The 17,218-nt window shown below is 39.1% G+C and overlaps 1 protein-coding gene across 12 annotated transcripts in view; it reads right to left on the reverse strand.

The window, feature by feature from the left end:
* Window positions 1–17,218, reverse strand: part of SYNE1 (spectrin repeat containing nuclear envelope protein 1) — a 476,843-nt gene that overhangs the window by 382,489 nt on the left and 77,136 nt on the right. For all 12 annotated transcript variants that reach the window (XM_072140948.1, XM_072140950.1, XM_072140965.1 and 9 more), the window contains 3 exons: window positions 14,919–14,980; window positions 3,001–3,096; window positions 2,024–2,107 (listed from right to left, as the gene is read on the reverse strand). In XM_072140948.1, coding sequence (XP_071997049.1) covers window positions 2,024–2,107; window positions 3,001–3,096; window positions 14,919–14,980 — 242 coding nt within the window. The remainder of the gene's footprint in view (window positions 1–2,023; window positions 2,108–3,000; window positions 3,097–14,918; window positions 14,981–17,218) is intronic.

Below are 17,218 nucleotides of genomic sequence, written 5' to 3' on the forward strand. Positions count from 1 at the left end.
TATTTTTAATTGTACTGAACAGTAAATGTAAAGCCCCTTCTCTTCTTACTACTCGTTCATCTTCAATGCAGTTAGGTTACAGTACCATGTAACATATATACTCCAATGCAGTTTGATACTCAGTGCACGATACTTGATACCAATACAATACTTTCAAGAAAATAAAGTATTTTTTGGATTCAAATTTTAGGGTGCAGTCACATGGGGCGTTACCATTTGTGTTTAGAGACACAATGCAAATGTCTGGGGGTGTCCTGATAATGTTGATATAAATGGTGACATTAATATAAATGTATACTATATTTTGTGTCTTATACATTTTTATTAATTCAATTTAAAGGGCACCTACCACCCTGATTCTACCTATAAAGGTAGAAGGGGTGGTAGGTGGATGGATGGGACGTGAGGATAGCCCCCTTTCCCTTGAACTGATATAAAATGTAATAAACAGTAAGAATCATGAACAAGATAGGTATTGCCACGTCTCAAAATGCCCAATCAAAATATATTACAAAATGGTTATTGCCAGCGGTGAACCGCATAACGGAAAGTAGCACCCAAATCCAAGCACGACTTACACCAGTTTTGTTTTTCTAGCTTACCAGTATACGGCATGGAATAATAAATAACGTCACTGAGAACTAAAATTTGTGACGCAGAAAAAGCCCTTACACAGCTCTACACACGGACAAATTAAAAGTTATAGAGTTTTGAGGGTGTAGAGCGGGATATGAGAGAGAAAAACCCTCTGTCCTTAAGGGGTTAAAAAAAAAAACAACAAAACAAACATTGGATTCATTTTGGTTATAAAAAAATATCCAATTATCCAGGAACAACAGCATTCTTACAGAGTGATTAGCCCTAATAAAGCAGAGCAGTTCTTTAAAGGGGTATTCTCGTCTGGGCACTCACATTCAGTTTCATTAATCTGCCATACAGGAACATTTTTTTTTATTAACATCCAATTGAAGAAATGTTTACATATGGCAAATGAATTTAATTAAATGTAAATGCCCAGATGGGAATACCCCTTTAAGGGAAAAAAAGATTCTTAAATATTTCTTATTTCTTACATCCTTTAAGACTGTAGCTGCATGGCAAACCTTACTGTGGCAAAACATATCATATGATAAATCATATCACCAAAATACTCAGACATGGTCTACAATCCAAACATGCAGAGAAGATTCACTCTAACGAAGTCAACACTGTTCATCACAAATTAATAGACCTAGAAAATATTCACCTTCTCATTTTAGAATCTGTGTGTGGTGGGTTATTATTGTTTAGAAGTTGAACATAAATCTACCATCAGATTCAATGAGGGAGCATCCCTAACACTTACATGTTTGTACGATGAAGTGGAGTCCTGTGCTGTGTTGTTTGTATATAGGAATACCAACGATTTATAGAAAAAAGCACTTTAGAAAATATGTAACTGACCCCCATGAGCGCTGGGGGTGTCAACGATGCTGCAGCAAACATCCACCGGTAACACCCATGATGTCATTGGGAAGCAACAATCTATAACCATGACAGCCTCCTGTCACACAAAGACCAGAGGCAGTCTGGTTGTAACCCTTCTATTTCAATGTGCGATCAAACAGACAACCTAGGGTTAAAGTACCCTGTGATGTCTGAAAAAAAAATTAAAATCAACCCCTTCATTTTTTTTTGTACACGTTTTAATTTTTCTAAATGTATGAAGGTGGGGAATGAAAAATGAAAACTCAAACAATAAACGGTCGTTGTTAAAAGACAGAGTGTGGAGGGGCTCAGAGGATGACTCCAGAGTCGCTGAGACTCATTTACCTATTTTCTTAAACGCTTTTTTTTCTACAAATTCAGGTTATTCCTCAATATAAAAAAACACAGAATTGGACTCGAGGTAATGGACTTCACAGACAAATATGTAAGTGTTATGGGTCTACCATCAGTGATTCTTATGGTAGATTTCCTTTAACATATGTAGTTCTACTTGTACTTCTGTGTGAACAAATATACAGTAAGATTTTTAACTTACCCGTCTTCCTTCCAAAAACTTTAGCGCTGCACCAATATTGGCCACCCAGTGAATGCGTTTCAATTGCTTTCCTTGCTCGCATGGCTAAAACATTATTAATGAAAAGTCATTTTTGGCTACCATGACCAGCAATATAGTCATGTAGTTTACAAAGGCAATATTAACATGCAAGAACACTCAGTTGTTGCCTCACTATTTGTAATAACAGTGTAAAATGAGCCATACTATGTAATGAAAGCTAAAGGAGTGAGGTTCCAAACTCTGTGACCATGACAGAATGCTGGAAAAAATATTTTCTGCTCTTCCTAATTTTTCCAGGCACTGTTAGACTATACTAGACTGTGGTCTAACCTGCTATAACATATACAGTGACCTTTGGTATGACCTAAAAAAGCATTTATAATAGACTATGGCCAGACCCAAGATAGTGCTCATGATAGTGTAAACGTGAAGATGTTTTTCATGTACTGTTGCCTTACCAATTTATGTTGACCTATCACAGTAATAACTTTAGCACGACATACAATAAATCATAATTGTATTGAATAGGTGTTTACCAACAGGGCTGGTGCCAGCACTACCTAGGCAAATGCCGGTGCCCACAGCTGCTTGGGGGGGCCCACATAAGGCTGTACACAAGGAATCCATGGTGAAGAGGGGGCTTTATCTAATAAATCCATAGTTTGTGAGTGGGCTTATATAAAATAACCACGAGGGGGCGGTTTGGTATTAGGGAATATTTTAGGGAACAGGAGACTATTTTAGTTTCTGAATTTTAAATGCTGCCACATGAGTTTACTCAAAATAGGCCCACTAAGGCTTTGTCGCCTCGAAGCCTGCCGAAACCTGGAGCCGACCCTGTTTACCAATACGGCCATATTGTTTATATGTATGGCCTACCAAAAAGATATATTTGTGTTGCCAGAACGTATATACAATACTGCTTTACAATAGTGCATTTCACCTAATTCACTTACCAGTTTTTGTCCAGATAAGACTTCTAGTAATGCAAGAAGCTTAGTCCCATCTTTTATATCTTCAAAAAGATCATTAATGAGTAGTGGAGGGTTACGCTGTAAAGAAAATGGAAAAAATCTGAAGTTGTTATTTTTTGTACAATGGAAATAGAGCTCTATATATACATGCTAAACCTTAGTTCACATGATACTGTAGGTTACAGGTTGTGCTGTGACTGCAACCATTTCAGGTCAACAAAGAAGAAGTATGACCCCCAAAATGCATTTATTAACGGTTGCTGCAATTGCTTACTGAACATAAATTGACTGGAATGACCACCTAAAGCATGTTATATGGTATTTAAATTAGAGTGAACTAGAGATTTTCTATTGAAAAATGCATGTTATAACAGCAGAAATAGAAAAAAATGTTGACATGATAATATTCTGCAATTGCTTGTATTATATAATGGGAGGGATTTAACAATGTGTCTCAGGTTCCACCAGTCTCTAGCTGGAAAACACTTGTCTTTTGCTGTGCCAGATTTATCATTATAAAGATTCTCAGTTCCTACTTTAGACCTACTTTTAGTTGGTCTAAACTGTGTGCCAGAATTTTGGGCACATGTACAATTTTTCACAAGCCATGGCCCTTTCTTGCAAGACCATGCCATTCTCGTGAAAGCCACACCCCCTTAATCAGACAAGACGGGAAACTGCTAAAAGAGGTCTAAAAGCCTTGATAACTGAGGTGCTAGGCATTTTAGGCAGTGTTTTTGGGGCAAACCCACCAGAATTGTGATGAAAGTGCCCCCCCAAAGTCTTGTTTCACATCTAAGAAACGGCATGTGAAAGCAAACTGTGATAATATTACCACTCTACAGTTTGTTTTATTTTTTTTTTAATTTTTATTTCTTTTGTGGGGTTTCATTCTGTCCTGTTATGAGTCATTAGGCTCCATGTGTTTTACAACCAGCGAGGAAGCGGAGCCTGGCAGTGTGTCTCTGTTTGATCAGAGGAGCATGGTCTTCCCTAAGTGGTGGAATTGTCACCTTAGGCCAGTGTGCGGTCCAGGAGGGGGGGATAAAAGAAGCAGCAGACTGTAGTTTATGCATGTGCTGTGTAATCATCAGGGTGCATTGTCTGTGTGGTTGAGGCAGTTACGGCCTTCTTTGCGTAAGTAACTAGTGGGTTGTGGCAGTGGATTGACTGGGTGCTGAGATTCCGTGGAGAAAATTTAGCTTTAGGACGCCATTTTTTGTAAGTGGGTGGAGCTTAAGGGCTACATTCTGGGACTCCATGGAGTAGGTATCCCCGTGTGTGAACTCAGGTGAGTCGGGTTTTGTGACACAAACCATTTAGTTTTATATAATGACAAGCCTCCATGGAACTGAAACATCCCCCACTGGGGCCTACCATTTTCTTGGTGGCCTGGAGATAGCCGGGGCCCAGAATACTGGAGTGGCTGGCTAGTGCAGCCTTGGGCACGCACTGGGCATGGTGCTTGGTATGGGAACCAGTGGTCTGACCTCCAGCCTGGCAGGTTTCCAGTAGGTGGTGTGTGCAAGAAATATGGAGGGAGAGGCTGATGCAGTGGTTTATCCCTAGGACAACCCCTGAGGTGTCTGTAGGATGAGTCCCTGGGTGACGGATGGGGAAGCCTGTGGTGGCAAGCAGCCAGTATCCAGGGATCATACATAGGATGGAGCTGAGTCCGGGTGGTGGAGCTGCAGTTCTGGGCTTAAGTCTCTGGACTTGCCCTGTGTGCTAGGCAGTAGGCCTGAGGCACTTGTAATTCATGGAATTAGTGGCTGTGGCACTAATTCTGGTTCTATCTGCAGACTCTAGCAAGAGACTGACCCCAAGATGAAGTCTCTCACTCTGACCATGTGCTTCCGCCCAGCAGGGGTTTATATACTCCCCTGGTCAGGTGGTAGCACCTCTACAATCATCCTTTCATCTTGCATTACAGAAAAATCACTGGATAATTGCATATCACAGTTAACTGTGATTAACGATATCACAGATTCTAGAAACTTCCTAGAGGGTTCATGACTCCCCTTAACAGCTCCTGACCTGGAGAGGGCACTATTCTCAACTACCAGCCTGAATTGCATCTCCTTAACTTTATAACATAGAGGAAATATATGACTGGCAAATGACAATTTTTAAAAATATTTTTCCATAAAACTATATATGAATTTGCTGAGCCGATCTATAACATGTTGGCTGCAGATGCTGCATTTTCCATGTGACAATTTCCTATTAATAAAGGAAGTAAGTTTTCCATTTTCTCAAGTAAATCATATCAATTACAAACCAGGAAAACTTCTTTTCTTTCTTTTCACAAAGAGAAAATTAATCATGGCTCATTAGCAGACCAGTCCAGCCTAAGCCAACATATCTGTGAATTGTCTATAAAGTTGTCTAAGTGGAGGTCTCTAAATGGTGATGCGCCTGCTTTTTCATGTTATAATCGCTCTTATAATACATTTTCTAGGATTGATCTGGCCCTGGTCAATGACTACGCTATTGGCTGGGTACGGAAAATCCGATACGATAATCGGTCCGTTTCGGACCACTCCCCACTGGTCCTAGAGTTGTCTGCCCCAATTAAACCGACCCTTAGGTTCTGGAAACTTAATGCGCATTGGTTGTCCTTATTATCAGATGAAGATAAAATTAAGAAAGAAATGTGTAGTTTTATATCTGCCAACAGGAACACGGATAATGTGGGATTGATCTGGGACGCTCTGAAATCTTTCATTAGAGGGATAATAAATTCAGAAATTATTTTTCTTCGAAAACAATGGGCTAGACAAGAGCGGAGCTTGAAAGAGGAAGTCAAAAAAAATGAAAGGGAATATCAGGCTAACAGTTCGCAAGAATCACTCGACAAGCTTAATAAAGCACAAGAGGAGTATAATAGATGCATCGCTAATAAGGCTATGCAGAAGTTATTTTTCCTCGATCAAAAATCACACTGCGAAAGTGGCTCTCCCTCAAAAGGGCTCTTGTATAAAGTTAAGAAACAACAGGAATCAAATAGGATAGCCAGTATTAAAAACTCTTTCGGCGAAGTAACCGGCAATGCTCGGGAGATTGGCGCTATCTTTCTCCAGTTCTTCCAAAAAATCTATTCCTCAGATTTAGAGGTGTCATCAGAGCAGATAGGTCACTATCTAGATAATATCCAGTTCCCTAGCCTCTCGACAGAGAAAGCAGATAGGCTCGTTTTGCCAGTATCTATTTCGGAACTAGAGGAATCGCTGTCTTCCTCCAGACGAAACTCCGCACCAGGGTTGGATGGCTTGCCTTTAGAAATTTATAATAGATTCAGTTCGATTCTCCTTCCCCTGTTAGTAGAGATCTGGGAGACGGCACAGAGAACGGGGAGACTTCCTGATTCTTGGTATGAGGCATGCATAGTTCTGTTACCAAAAAAAAATAAGGACCCCTTGGAGGCAGAATCTTACCGTCCGATTTCTATTCTCAACACGGATGCTAAATTATTGGCTAAAGTGCTTTCGAATAGATTAAAAGAATGTGCGTCATTACTTATACATGAAGATCAATGCGGCTTTGTTGCAGGCCGACAGGGTAAAACCAATATAAGACGGTTGTTTGCGACCCTGCAGTTGGGACAGGGGGGGGCCCGCTCCATTCTGTCATTGGATGCGTCTAAAGCCTTTGACAGGGTGGAGTGGGACTTCCTCTGGGAAGTCCTGTCCAGATTTGGACTCGGTGTTAGATTTGTGGAATGGGTAAAACTTTTCTATCAGGCCCCACGGGTCAGTATTAGAGTAAATGGAGAATACTCCCCGTTTTTTGTATTGTCTAGGGGTACTAGGCAGGGATGCCCCCTGTCTCCCCTATTATTTGCTTTTTTCATAGAACCACTAGCAATAAAACTTAGAGCTGATAGGGAGATCGGGGGTGGAGGAATAGCTGGCCCAAAGGACAAGATTATGTTGTATGCGGATGACATCTTGCTTTGTTTAAAAGACTCTAATACATCAGTCCCTAAGGCGCTTAAGGTGATAGGGGAGTTTGGAAGGTTTTCAGGTTTCCAGATTAATACCCACAGATCTATCCTGGTCCCAATTGATAGCGACGCTCAATTTAACCTAACTCAAATAGATCTAAAGATCTCATCGTCATGCGAATATCTGGGCTTGAAGTTTACATCAAACGTGGAGGAATTTATATCTCTGAATCTCGCTCCATTACTAGCAAAATTGAAAAACAAGGTTAATACATGGAATACGCTACCTTTAAATCGAGCAGAGAGAATCGTTCTCACTAAGACTATTTTGCTCCCCCAAATGTTATATGTATTATGCAACTCTCCCAGGTGGATTGATAAAAAATGGTTCGGACTTATTAGAGCGATTATAAATAAAATGGTATGGGGGAGGAAAAGGGTGCGTATTAAACAGGAAACACTAATGGTTAACAGGGAGAAGGGTGGAGTGTCGCTCCCCTCCTTGTACCACTATTATTTGTCGGCACAGTTACAGTACATCCTGGAAAATAAACGGTCCACTCTATTTCAAGTGCTCAGTGATCGGGTGGGGTGTAGATTTGAGTCTATGCTCTCCCTATTGGAATCTGGTCAACTGAAAGCTCACTCAATAAAAAAACTCCCTTTGGCGATCTTGTTGGAGAATACTTGGAGAGATTTTAAGAAGCTTTATGGGATTAAGGGTGGATTTAAATTTACCCCATTATGGGGCAATCTTAACTTTGTAGAATTTAATAAAATGGAGGATGTCGGATTCTGGAGAAGGAAAGGGATCTATTTTTTGGAACACTTTGGAGAACAGGGGGGGGTTGCCCTCCTTTCAGGATTGGTGTAGGAAGGGGAATTTGGAAGAAAAAGATTATTTCAGGTATTGTCAATTAGCTCACGCCGTTAGTAAGGAAATAGATCACGTTAAGTTCACAATACACGAGGGAGGTAATTGTTTGGAAATTGTAGGGTTAGAGGCTTCACTTTTGAGAATGTCCACGATCTATCGTTTGATAAGATCTAATATTGATCAGAACTTTAGTCACATAAGTCAAACAAAATGGATAAAACAGGTGGGTTTTATCACAGCGACACAATGGCGAGATATTTATAAGAATGTGGTTAGATCCACGATTAACTTAAATCATAGATGCACTCAACTTAATATTTTATATAGAATTTATTTTTCTCCACTCTTGATGTTTAAAACCGGTTTAAGCGAAAACTCTAATTGCAAGAGGTGTAAAAGCACTAGTGCCGACATCCTACACGTTTTATGGGATTGCCCAAGGATTAGCCTATATTGGGAGGAAATTTTTCAGATAATAGAGAGCCAGATTCAACTGTCTTTCCCACGAGTGGCTACTTTGGGGCTGCTGGGCCTGTTGCCGATTTCGATAGACTCGAGAATAAAAAAGGACCTGGCGCTGAAGCTTTTTTTCCTTGCCAGACTAATATTAGTCAGGCATTGGAAGGATGATAAAGCACCAGGGGTGAAAGAATGGACGAATCTTGTGCTACGTACCAGAGCGTATGAATGCGTATACGAGAGACGTTATGGGAACGGTAGAAGATTGAATTCGACATGGGCCCAGTGGAGTAATGGAGAACATAGTATTGCCTCTGCCCCATTGGGGGCCCATTGGATGGGTACTTAGGGACAAACTAGTTGAATTTTTGTTGTTTTTTGTTTGGTACTCCCTTCTCATCTCCAGCACGGGCAAGGGGTGGGGGGAGGGGATGGGTCGGTTTAGTGTATTTATTATATGGTATATGTTAGATACTATTGTGATAGCAGTAAAAAAAAAAAAAAAAAAAAAAAAAAAAATATAATTATAATTCTGTATATTAATGCTGATAGTTTGACAATTGTGCAGATAATGTATGATATTTTCAAAGAGTATAACAGATGTTTTTTCTGCCTGAGAAGTTTTCTATCTGTTCTGCATTTTTTTTTTCTATCAGACCTATTTGTAAAGATTGTATTTACTTAATAAAAAAAAAAAAAAAAAAAAAGTTGTCTAAGTAAAAACTTTTTTTATTGTTCTAATTATTATTTCTTTTTAACCGCGTAATGATGCAGGACTAGTATGCCCATCCTGTTATCCTGTTCCACATCAGGAGAAGCATACTGGTCCTGCAGATCGGGCTGGCCCTGTGAGTGAACCAGCACAATCAGCAGCAGGAGGCCGGCTATAAGGCTGTTGTTTTTTGCTATACGTTGTAATGACATGGATTCCCAACGTGTCCTTACAACATATGGCACAGATGTATCCCACTGTATGCGGGGGACAAGTAAACAACGGTAGCAGCTACTTGGCAGACACATTGGCTACTGCCGATGTTATGGTTGTTTCCCTTATATTGGAAGTGACTTCACCGGCGTTCTCCCTTCTGCTGAGTGACATATCCGCTCAGCAGAGGCTGGGGGACATTGCATCCGCTTCCCATAGGCTTTCCTGAGCATATTCTAAAAATTACATGTGAACCCCGCCTTACACATAGCCCAGTGATGGCCTACCTTTTGGTAACCGAAGGGCCAAAACTACAAACAAAACCCACTTATTTATCACAATGTGCCAAGATGGCAATTTAAGTAGTACTTAGTACTCCCTGCTCTGTCCTAGCTTTCAATCTTATTAGCATCCTGAGGATAACAATACAGTAGAAAGAAGAAGAACAAATTCAGAGTCCCCTGAACAGGAAGAATTGTCGGACCTGGAGCAGTAGCTACAATAATAATCCAGATGTGTCCACACTTTCCTACTCCTCCTGTAGTCCCAGGCAGAGCTGTTGCGGCAAGTCAAGTCCCGGGTTGTCTAAGTCTGCATGAAGATACCTTAAGGTCATTCAGGTAATGGCCTGGGTGTCCACAGAGTGCCACCACTGGCACCCATGTCACAGGTTCGCCACCACTGGCTTAGTCCCTGCTACATCTGCCTTGAATGGAGAAATCTCAGTTCAGGCGAAGTTTAACTTGTTTCTCTACTCAAAAAGGCACTATGCAGGGGTGTGGCCCTCATCACCCTCCCTCTGATGACATGTTCCCTTTAGGGCCCACTCCAAGGCTGGATCTATAAGGCTGACTAAAAAACTGACAGTTACAATACACTGCAGTTACAGTGTATTGTTACTGCAGACATGGTATTGTATATGTTAGTCCTCTAGTACGATTTAAAATGTTATTTTAATCTGCAATAAACAAGCTCTAATTAATCCCCGACTTACAGATGACCCCAAGTTACAGATGGTACTTTCTGCCCACTGTGACCTCTGCTTTAGCTCTATGAATTGCTTACTTTATTACAGACACTTTACAGCTGATCATTGTAGCCGGGAATAAAGCCTATTTGATAATCCTTCTTTCCATGACAGCACATAATTTTGAAAACCCAATTGTGAGAGAGAAAACATTTTTTGTCTGGATTTACAATTATAAAATATAACAGTTCTGGCTTGCATACAAATTCAACTTGAGTACAAACCTAAAGAACCTATCTTGTGCCTAATGCTCTCTTGATTGAGGAATAAAAAGTCACATGGGCACATTTACTAAAAACCATGCAAACTTCCCTATGTGTAGTGTAGTGTATTGGAGGGCGCCAGATTCATTAATTGTGGTGCCCGTAGGAAGCCATGATCTAGTGCAGTTGTCAAGTAGGGAGGGATAGTGGCGAGTTTCACATCAGGGCGCACTGTTCCTCTCCTCCAACATGACATTTATGACCATTCTCATAAACTGAAACCTTTCATATCAGTCATGCTCCCAAAAATTCTAAGATAATTTGTAGGATCTCTAGAGAAGTGAGATTTTACTATACCTATTGCTATACTTATATAAGCTCAATGACTGCAAAGACTGTGCAGAGGTCACATGGCAATCACTTCAGCAGCATTCCAAAAAAGAAAACATTATATCTACCTAGGTATGAATCTGTCAAGCATTGGGAAGTTCATCCCTAATTTACTATACAGGTGAAGTGTAGTACATGTGTAATAACCTGTGCAAAACCAAGTCATGATGTTAGTACAACATAAAACACAAAAAACTTCTCTCAAGGAAATTACCAAAATTAGTTGGTCTTCTTTTGGCTAATTGGCTTCTAAAATCTCCTGGAATTGTGCATGTATCACACCATCTGAGGATGTTTGCTGTAGTGTTGTCAGTTTTCGAAAGCAAAGCAGCCTGATACAAGGGCAACCTGAAGTCTGATTTAAGATAAAAGGCTGGAAACACGTTTCAGAATGTAAATTCTACCTAGGAATAAACCCGAGGATAATCTCAATATATCGGTTTGATCTGGATTGGGATTCTATACTTGCACATTCAATTATTTTTAGTGCAATCATAGCTTGATCCATGGGGAAAGTGTGGATGATGGCTATGCCCCACATTTATAAAAAAAAAACAAAACAAACAGTGCAAACTGTGAAGTTTACAGACATGGTGCACCCTGCACACTTCACAGGTAAAGTGTTGTAGAACATATTGTACTATACACAAACCAGGAAATACATAAATATTTAGTAGTTTTGCAGCTGAAACACAATAAAATGTTTCAGTTCTGCCTATAACTATATTATGTCATGGAGTCGTGGTGACTTTTGCTCAATGTGATAGTACAGGATGAGATATAATGACAGTTTCCAGTGATTCTGCCAGTATCAAGTTAAATGGCAAAAGAAAAAAGTCTATCTGTTGTAATGTTTTCATTAAGGCAAGTTAGGCCCTATCCCTTCGTGGGAAAACCCCCTAATTTCTGAAGCACTCAAGGATCCTAAGAGCACAGTGGCCTCTATAATCATTAAATGGAAAAAAATTAGGATGATCACAACTCTTCCTTGACCTGGCCGTCCAGCCAAACATAGGAGAAGAGCCTTGGTGAGAGAGGTAAAGATGAACCCCAAGATCACTGAGGCTCAGTTTCTGAGATATAGTAGGGAGATGGGAGAAAGTTCCTCAAAGTCAACTATTACTGCAGCCCTCCATCAATCAGGGCTTTATGGCAGGGTGTGCTGATGGAAGCCTCTCTTCATAGAAAGCTTGCATACAGTTTACAAAAACCACATGAAACACTCCCATACAACCAATAAGAAATAAGATTCTCTGGTCTCATGAGATTCTCTGGTCTGATGAGACAAAGATTGAACGTTTTGGTGTTAATTCAAAGCAGTGTGTGTGGAGAGAACTAGACACAGCTCATAACCTGCCAAATACTATCTATAACAACTGGTTGCAATTGAAGGAAAGATGAATGAGGCCAGGTACAAAGATCCCTTTTGTTTTCTTTTTCTTATTTGATTTTGGGAACAATCTATGTAATCTAGTGTGGGTACATTGGGTCCATGCCCCCTATTACTTATATCTGTTTTCACTCTTCAATCTAGTTGCAAAAGTTATAACACTGAAGCTTTTCTTGTCATTAAATAAACCTTCACATTTTCATGTATGTGAATTATTCAGCCTCTCAGCTACAAGCTCCACACTCGCTTGTGTGGGTGTGTCTAAGATACACAAGCTATGGTCTCATTGGTCAGCACACCTGCTTTTGATGATGTCACAGGAGGCAGGTCCAGCCACTCCATCTTACTGATTATAGTATAGTTCTTTTCAGTGCTGAAAACCATGGTTGCTATGGGCCAAAAAAGATACTTAATGGGTACTGAGAGGCAAAATATTTTAAAGGAAAAAAATTAAAGAATGATTCCCAGGGACAGCTGAAGCAGAATTATGTTTTTTTTGTTTAGAATGACAATTACCCGGCGCGTGTCAGGTGCAGGTGCATGGAGAGGGTTCATGGGCTGAGCCTTATCCATAGCCGGTAAGTCTTTGCTGCATATTTCAACACACGGGTGTTATCCCGTCCATCTCTACCGGTGCCTTCAAAAAGATGGCGGTGCATGAGTGTCGCTATCTTGGTAAAGATGGACGCTCCCTGTGACGTCATCGGGGAGGGGCGATCGGTTGCCATGACAGCTTTGGGTCTTCTGAAGACCCGAGGCTGTCTCGTTTTAACCCATTCATTATAATGTTCGATTTGCACATTTAATGAATGAAGAAAGGCAGTATATGGTAGGATTGATTAGAAAACCTAGGGTTAAAGTACCCCAGGGGGTCTGAAAAATAGTAAAAATAAAAAAAGTTAAAATATATATATTAAAAAAAAAATAAAGATTCAAATCACCCCCTTTCCCTAGAAGTCATATAAATATAAATAAACTGTAAAAATCAAAAACACATTAGGTATTGTGTTGTCCAAAAATGCCTGAATCAAAATATAATAAAGTTTTTTCACTGCGTTTAACCCCGTAACGGAAAATAGCACCCAAAGTCGAAAATGCCACTTTTTGCCGTTTTGCTAAATATCATAAATTCAATAAAAAGTGATCAAAATGTCGTACAGTCCTAAAAATGATAGCATTGAAAATGTCATCATAGGTCACAAAAAATGACACCACCCACAGCTCAGTACACCAAAGTAGCGCCAAAAGAGGGCAAAAAAAATTATGTACAGGAGGTTTTAATTTCTGTAAATATATGGAAATATATAAAAACATTATAAAACCTACAAATTTGTTATCCCCGTATTTTTATGGACCCAAAAAATAAAACTCAACAAGTCATTTGGGCTGCACAGTAAAAGACGTAAAATCTAAGCCTACAAGAAAACGTCGCTAATGCGTTTTTTCACCATTTTCACTGCATTTGGGATTTTTTCCCGCTTCCCAGTATACAGCATGGAATATTAAATACCATTACTATGAAGTGCAATTTGTTAAGCAGAAAACAAGCCCTCACAGAGCTCTGTACATGTAAAAATAATAAAGATTTTTGATGGTGGGGAGTGAAAAAAATGGAAATAAAAACACAAGGGCAATTTCGTTAAGGGATTAAACTACTTCAGATTTATCATCAACATCAGACACAATGATAAATCTGGCACTGTGTAGTTGTACTCTGAACTGGTATAATGTGCGACACATAAGAAATCTCCACTATGCTACCTTTTAAAGGGTTTTCTCCACATTTAAAATTTTAGTCTATCCATAGCATAGCTTATGGGTTTCTGTTTATATAACTATGCAGAGCTCCACTAGATTCACTAAATTTCAGTTGCATATATGTCAACTAGCCAAATAGGGAGACTGTTTGTGTTAACATTGGGAGGATGTTTAAGCTATATTATAAATATCATGTAAATGTAGTGTCAATGTTATGTTAATGCAACCGAAACAAAACAAGTTAATATAGTGATGGTTGTGCCCTGAAGCTATATAAAACAAGTTCAAGTCCATTTTTAATAGAATTGTAAATTCTGTTTGTCATTGTACATATAATAAGGAACTAATAACCAGATAGCATTAACATTGTCCTATCTGAAAACCTTAAATAGGTGGTCCTCTACTTATGGACACCCGACTTACAGACGGACCTCTCTGCCCACTGTGACCTCTGGTGAAGCTCTCTGGATGCTTTACTTTAGTCCCAGACTGCAATGATCAGCTGTAAGGTGTCTGTAATGAAGCTTTATTGATAATCCTTGGTCCCATCACAGCAACACATTTTGAAAATCCAATTGTCACTGAGACAGAATCTTCTTTTTTCTGGAGCAACAATTATAATAGTACACTGATATATTGTATGTTCATAATATACACTTCCGACTTGCATACAAATTCACCTTAAGAACAAACCTCAAGAAGCTATCATGTATGTAACCCGGGGACTGGAATGTACCGTAATACATTATTTCAAATGCATTGTTATTATGCACTGTAACTTGAAATACACTGCAACATTAAACAAAACATTGTATCTTGATAAAAAAAAATGAAAAAATTGAAACGACTAATATGATAAACTACTCAAGTCTATTATAAAAAAAACAACAACAAAAAAAACAAATGTAACTACTCAACAACCTACCTTGGCCAAGTGAGAATTGATCCATTTGGTAAAAGTTCTCTTCTGAACTGCTTCTTGCTCATCTGTAAAAGAATATACAATTTATAATTGAGAATCTTGAAGTTTAAGTTTTTATTTGACGAGTTCTCCAGGTCCCCCTTGATGGTCTATCTATGATACAACCCATATAACACCAACTCGGACAAGTCAATTACTGACAGGTGTAATTAAGTTATTGTGACTTTTTGGAGCCAAAGCATGCATATCAGACCGGTCAGAGTCAGGAGGGTAGCCGATTTATCATAAGCTCATGTGATCTGTCTCTAATTTACATTTTACTGTGGTTTATTGTGGATTTCATTGTATAGAAAATGTTTCCATTCTCAGGACTATTTAAGCAGGTTGTGCATGAGAGAGTTTGATCCTACAAATGTGCACCGTGTGTGATTTACTGGCCCAAATGTGGACTACTGAGGCCAGCTGAACACAAATACACAGTGTGATGTTCAAATCTGATGGGCCAAGCACATTGCAGGGGATGGGAATTCCTTGCATCATAAGGAAATAGGATGCAAGGAATCCCAGCCTACCAGCCGAACAGCTACACGGCCACTGTAACAGCTGTAATAGGACACAATCCATTTCCACAGATAAAGGATGTTTGTGTGCAGGTGGACAAATCTCTTTAGTATAAGAGAGAATTTTACAGACACATTTGAAATTTCAAACTAGGGTGCAAACAACATATCTCTCATGCAGGAATGAATGTGAGTATACAGCTTTTAAAACCTTATTTGTACAAAATCTCTGACTGCACTGGAATATTGTCTTTATGAAATATAAATGACTTTTGCAAGTCTAAATAATTGATCCATGCTGGTGTTCAAATCATTTTCATATATATTTCTCATGTGTTTTTTACTACAGCATCCTTAATAGGGATGAGCGAGTATACTCGTCCGAGCTTGATGCTCTGTCGAGTATTAGCATACTCGGACCGGCTCGTTGCTCGGACGAGTATTTGCCCTGCTCGATAACGAGCATTTAATTAAAAAAAAAAAAAAGTGAAGAACAGTAAAAAAAAATACAATTAAAACATTTAATTTAATCATTTAATTGAAGAGCACAGTGAAAGAACACAGTGCAGATGTTTGGCAACATCTGCAAGTTGTTCTCTACACATATTGTTCTTCAAATACTATTGCGGAGAACACCGTTCTGCACGCGTGTCTCCGGAACAGATCGCAGATGTTCGCGAACATCTGCAATCTGCTCTGCAGTGTTCTTTCACTGTGTTCTTTCAGTGAAAATATCTGCACTGAACAGTGGTCGTTCAATTTGTAATTTTACTGAAAAATGCTCGGGTCTCCCAATGATTACAACGGGGCTCGTTACTCGAAACAAGCACTCGAGCATCGGGAAATGTTCGGCTCGAGTAACGAGCACCCGAGCATTTTAGTGCTCGCTCATCTCTAATCCTTAACTTCAGACAAACATACACACAGTCACACCTGCTAAATATACATAGCACAAACTACAGACACAAAATGCTAGTTCTCACTTAACTGTAGGTCAATTTTTCAAAATGTTAACTTTAATTATTTATTTTTACCAAACTAACATGCATATATGAAAAATACCATAAAAAACAAAAATATGCTTCACAACAATCTCCGTGGCACACGATCTTTGGAAATTAACCCCTTCAGGCCTCAACTTATTTTGGCCTCTAGGACGTGGCCCCATTTTTCAGATCTGGCCTGTGTCACTATAAGTGCTTATAGCTTTGGAACGCCGTAAGATATCTAGGGTATTTTGAGATTGTTTTCTCGTGACACATTGTACATCAAATTAGTTTAAAAATGGAAATTTGGCAAAAATGTGGAAAAATTCTTTATTTTCGAATTTCTAAATTCTCAAATTCTCTACTTTTGAAGCAGAAAGTCATAGCACCCTATTTAATTCATAACTACATTTCCCAAATGTCTGCTTTGTATTGGATGTTTTTTTAAATTCCACATATTTTACTAGAGTGTTTTGAGGCTCAGAATTTAGGTGCCATTTTTAAATTTTTTTGGAAAATCACCAAAACCTCTATTTAGAGTGACCTGTGCAATTTTTGATTGGCTGTGAGAAGCCTAAATAATAATTAGACTTGCCATACCCCATTATGGAAGCTACACACTGCAGCATATGAAAAAGCACTTTTAAAGAAGTTTGTTAACCCTTTACGTATTTTATAGAGGTTAAAACAAAATGGAGGTGCGGTCTACAAATTGTAATTTGTAATTGTATTTTTTGACAATACATTAATTTTGGGT

The sequence above is a fragment of the Engystomops pustulosus genome, chromosome 3 (assembly GCF_040894005.1).
Source record: "Engystomops pustulosus chromosome 3, aEngPut4.maternal, whole genome shotgun sequence".
NCBI classification, from domain to species: Eukaryota; Metazoa; Chordata; class Amphibia; order Anura; family Leptodactylidae; genus Engystomops; species Engystomops pustulosus.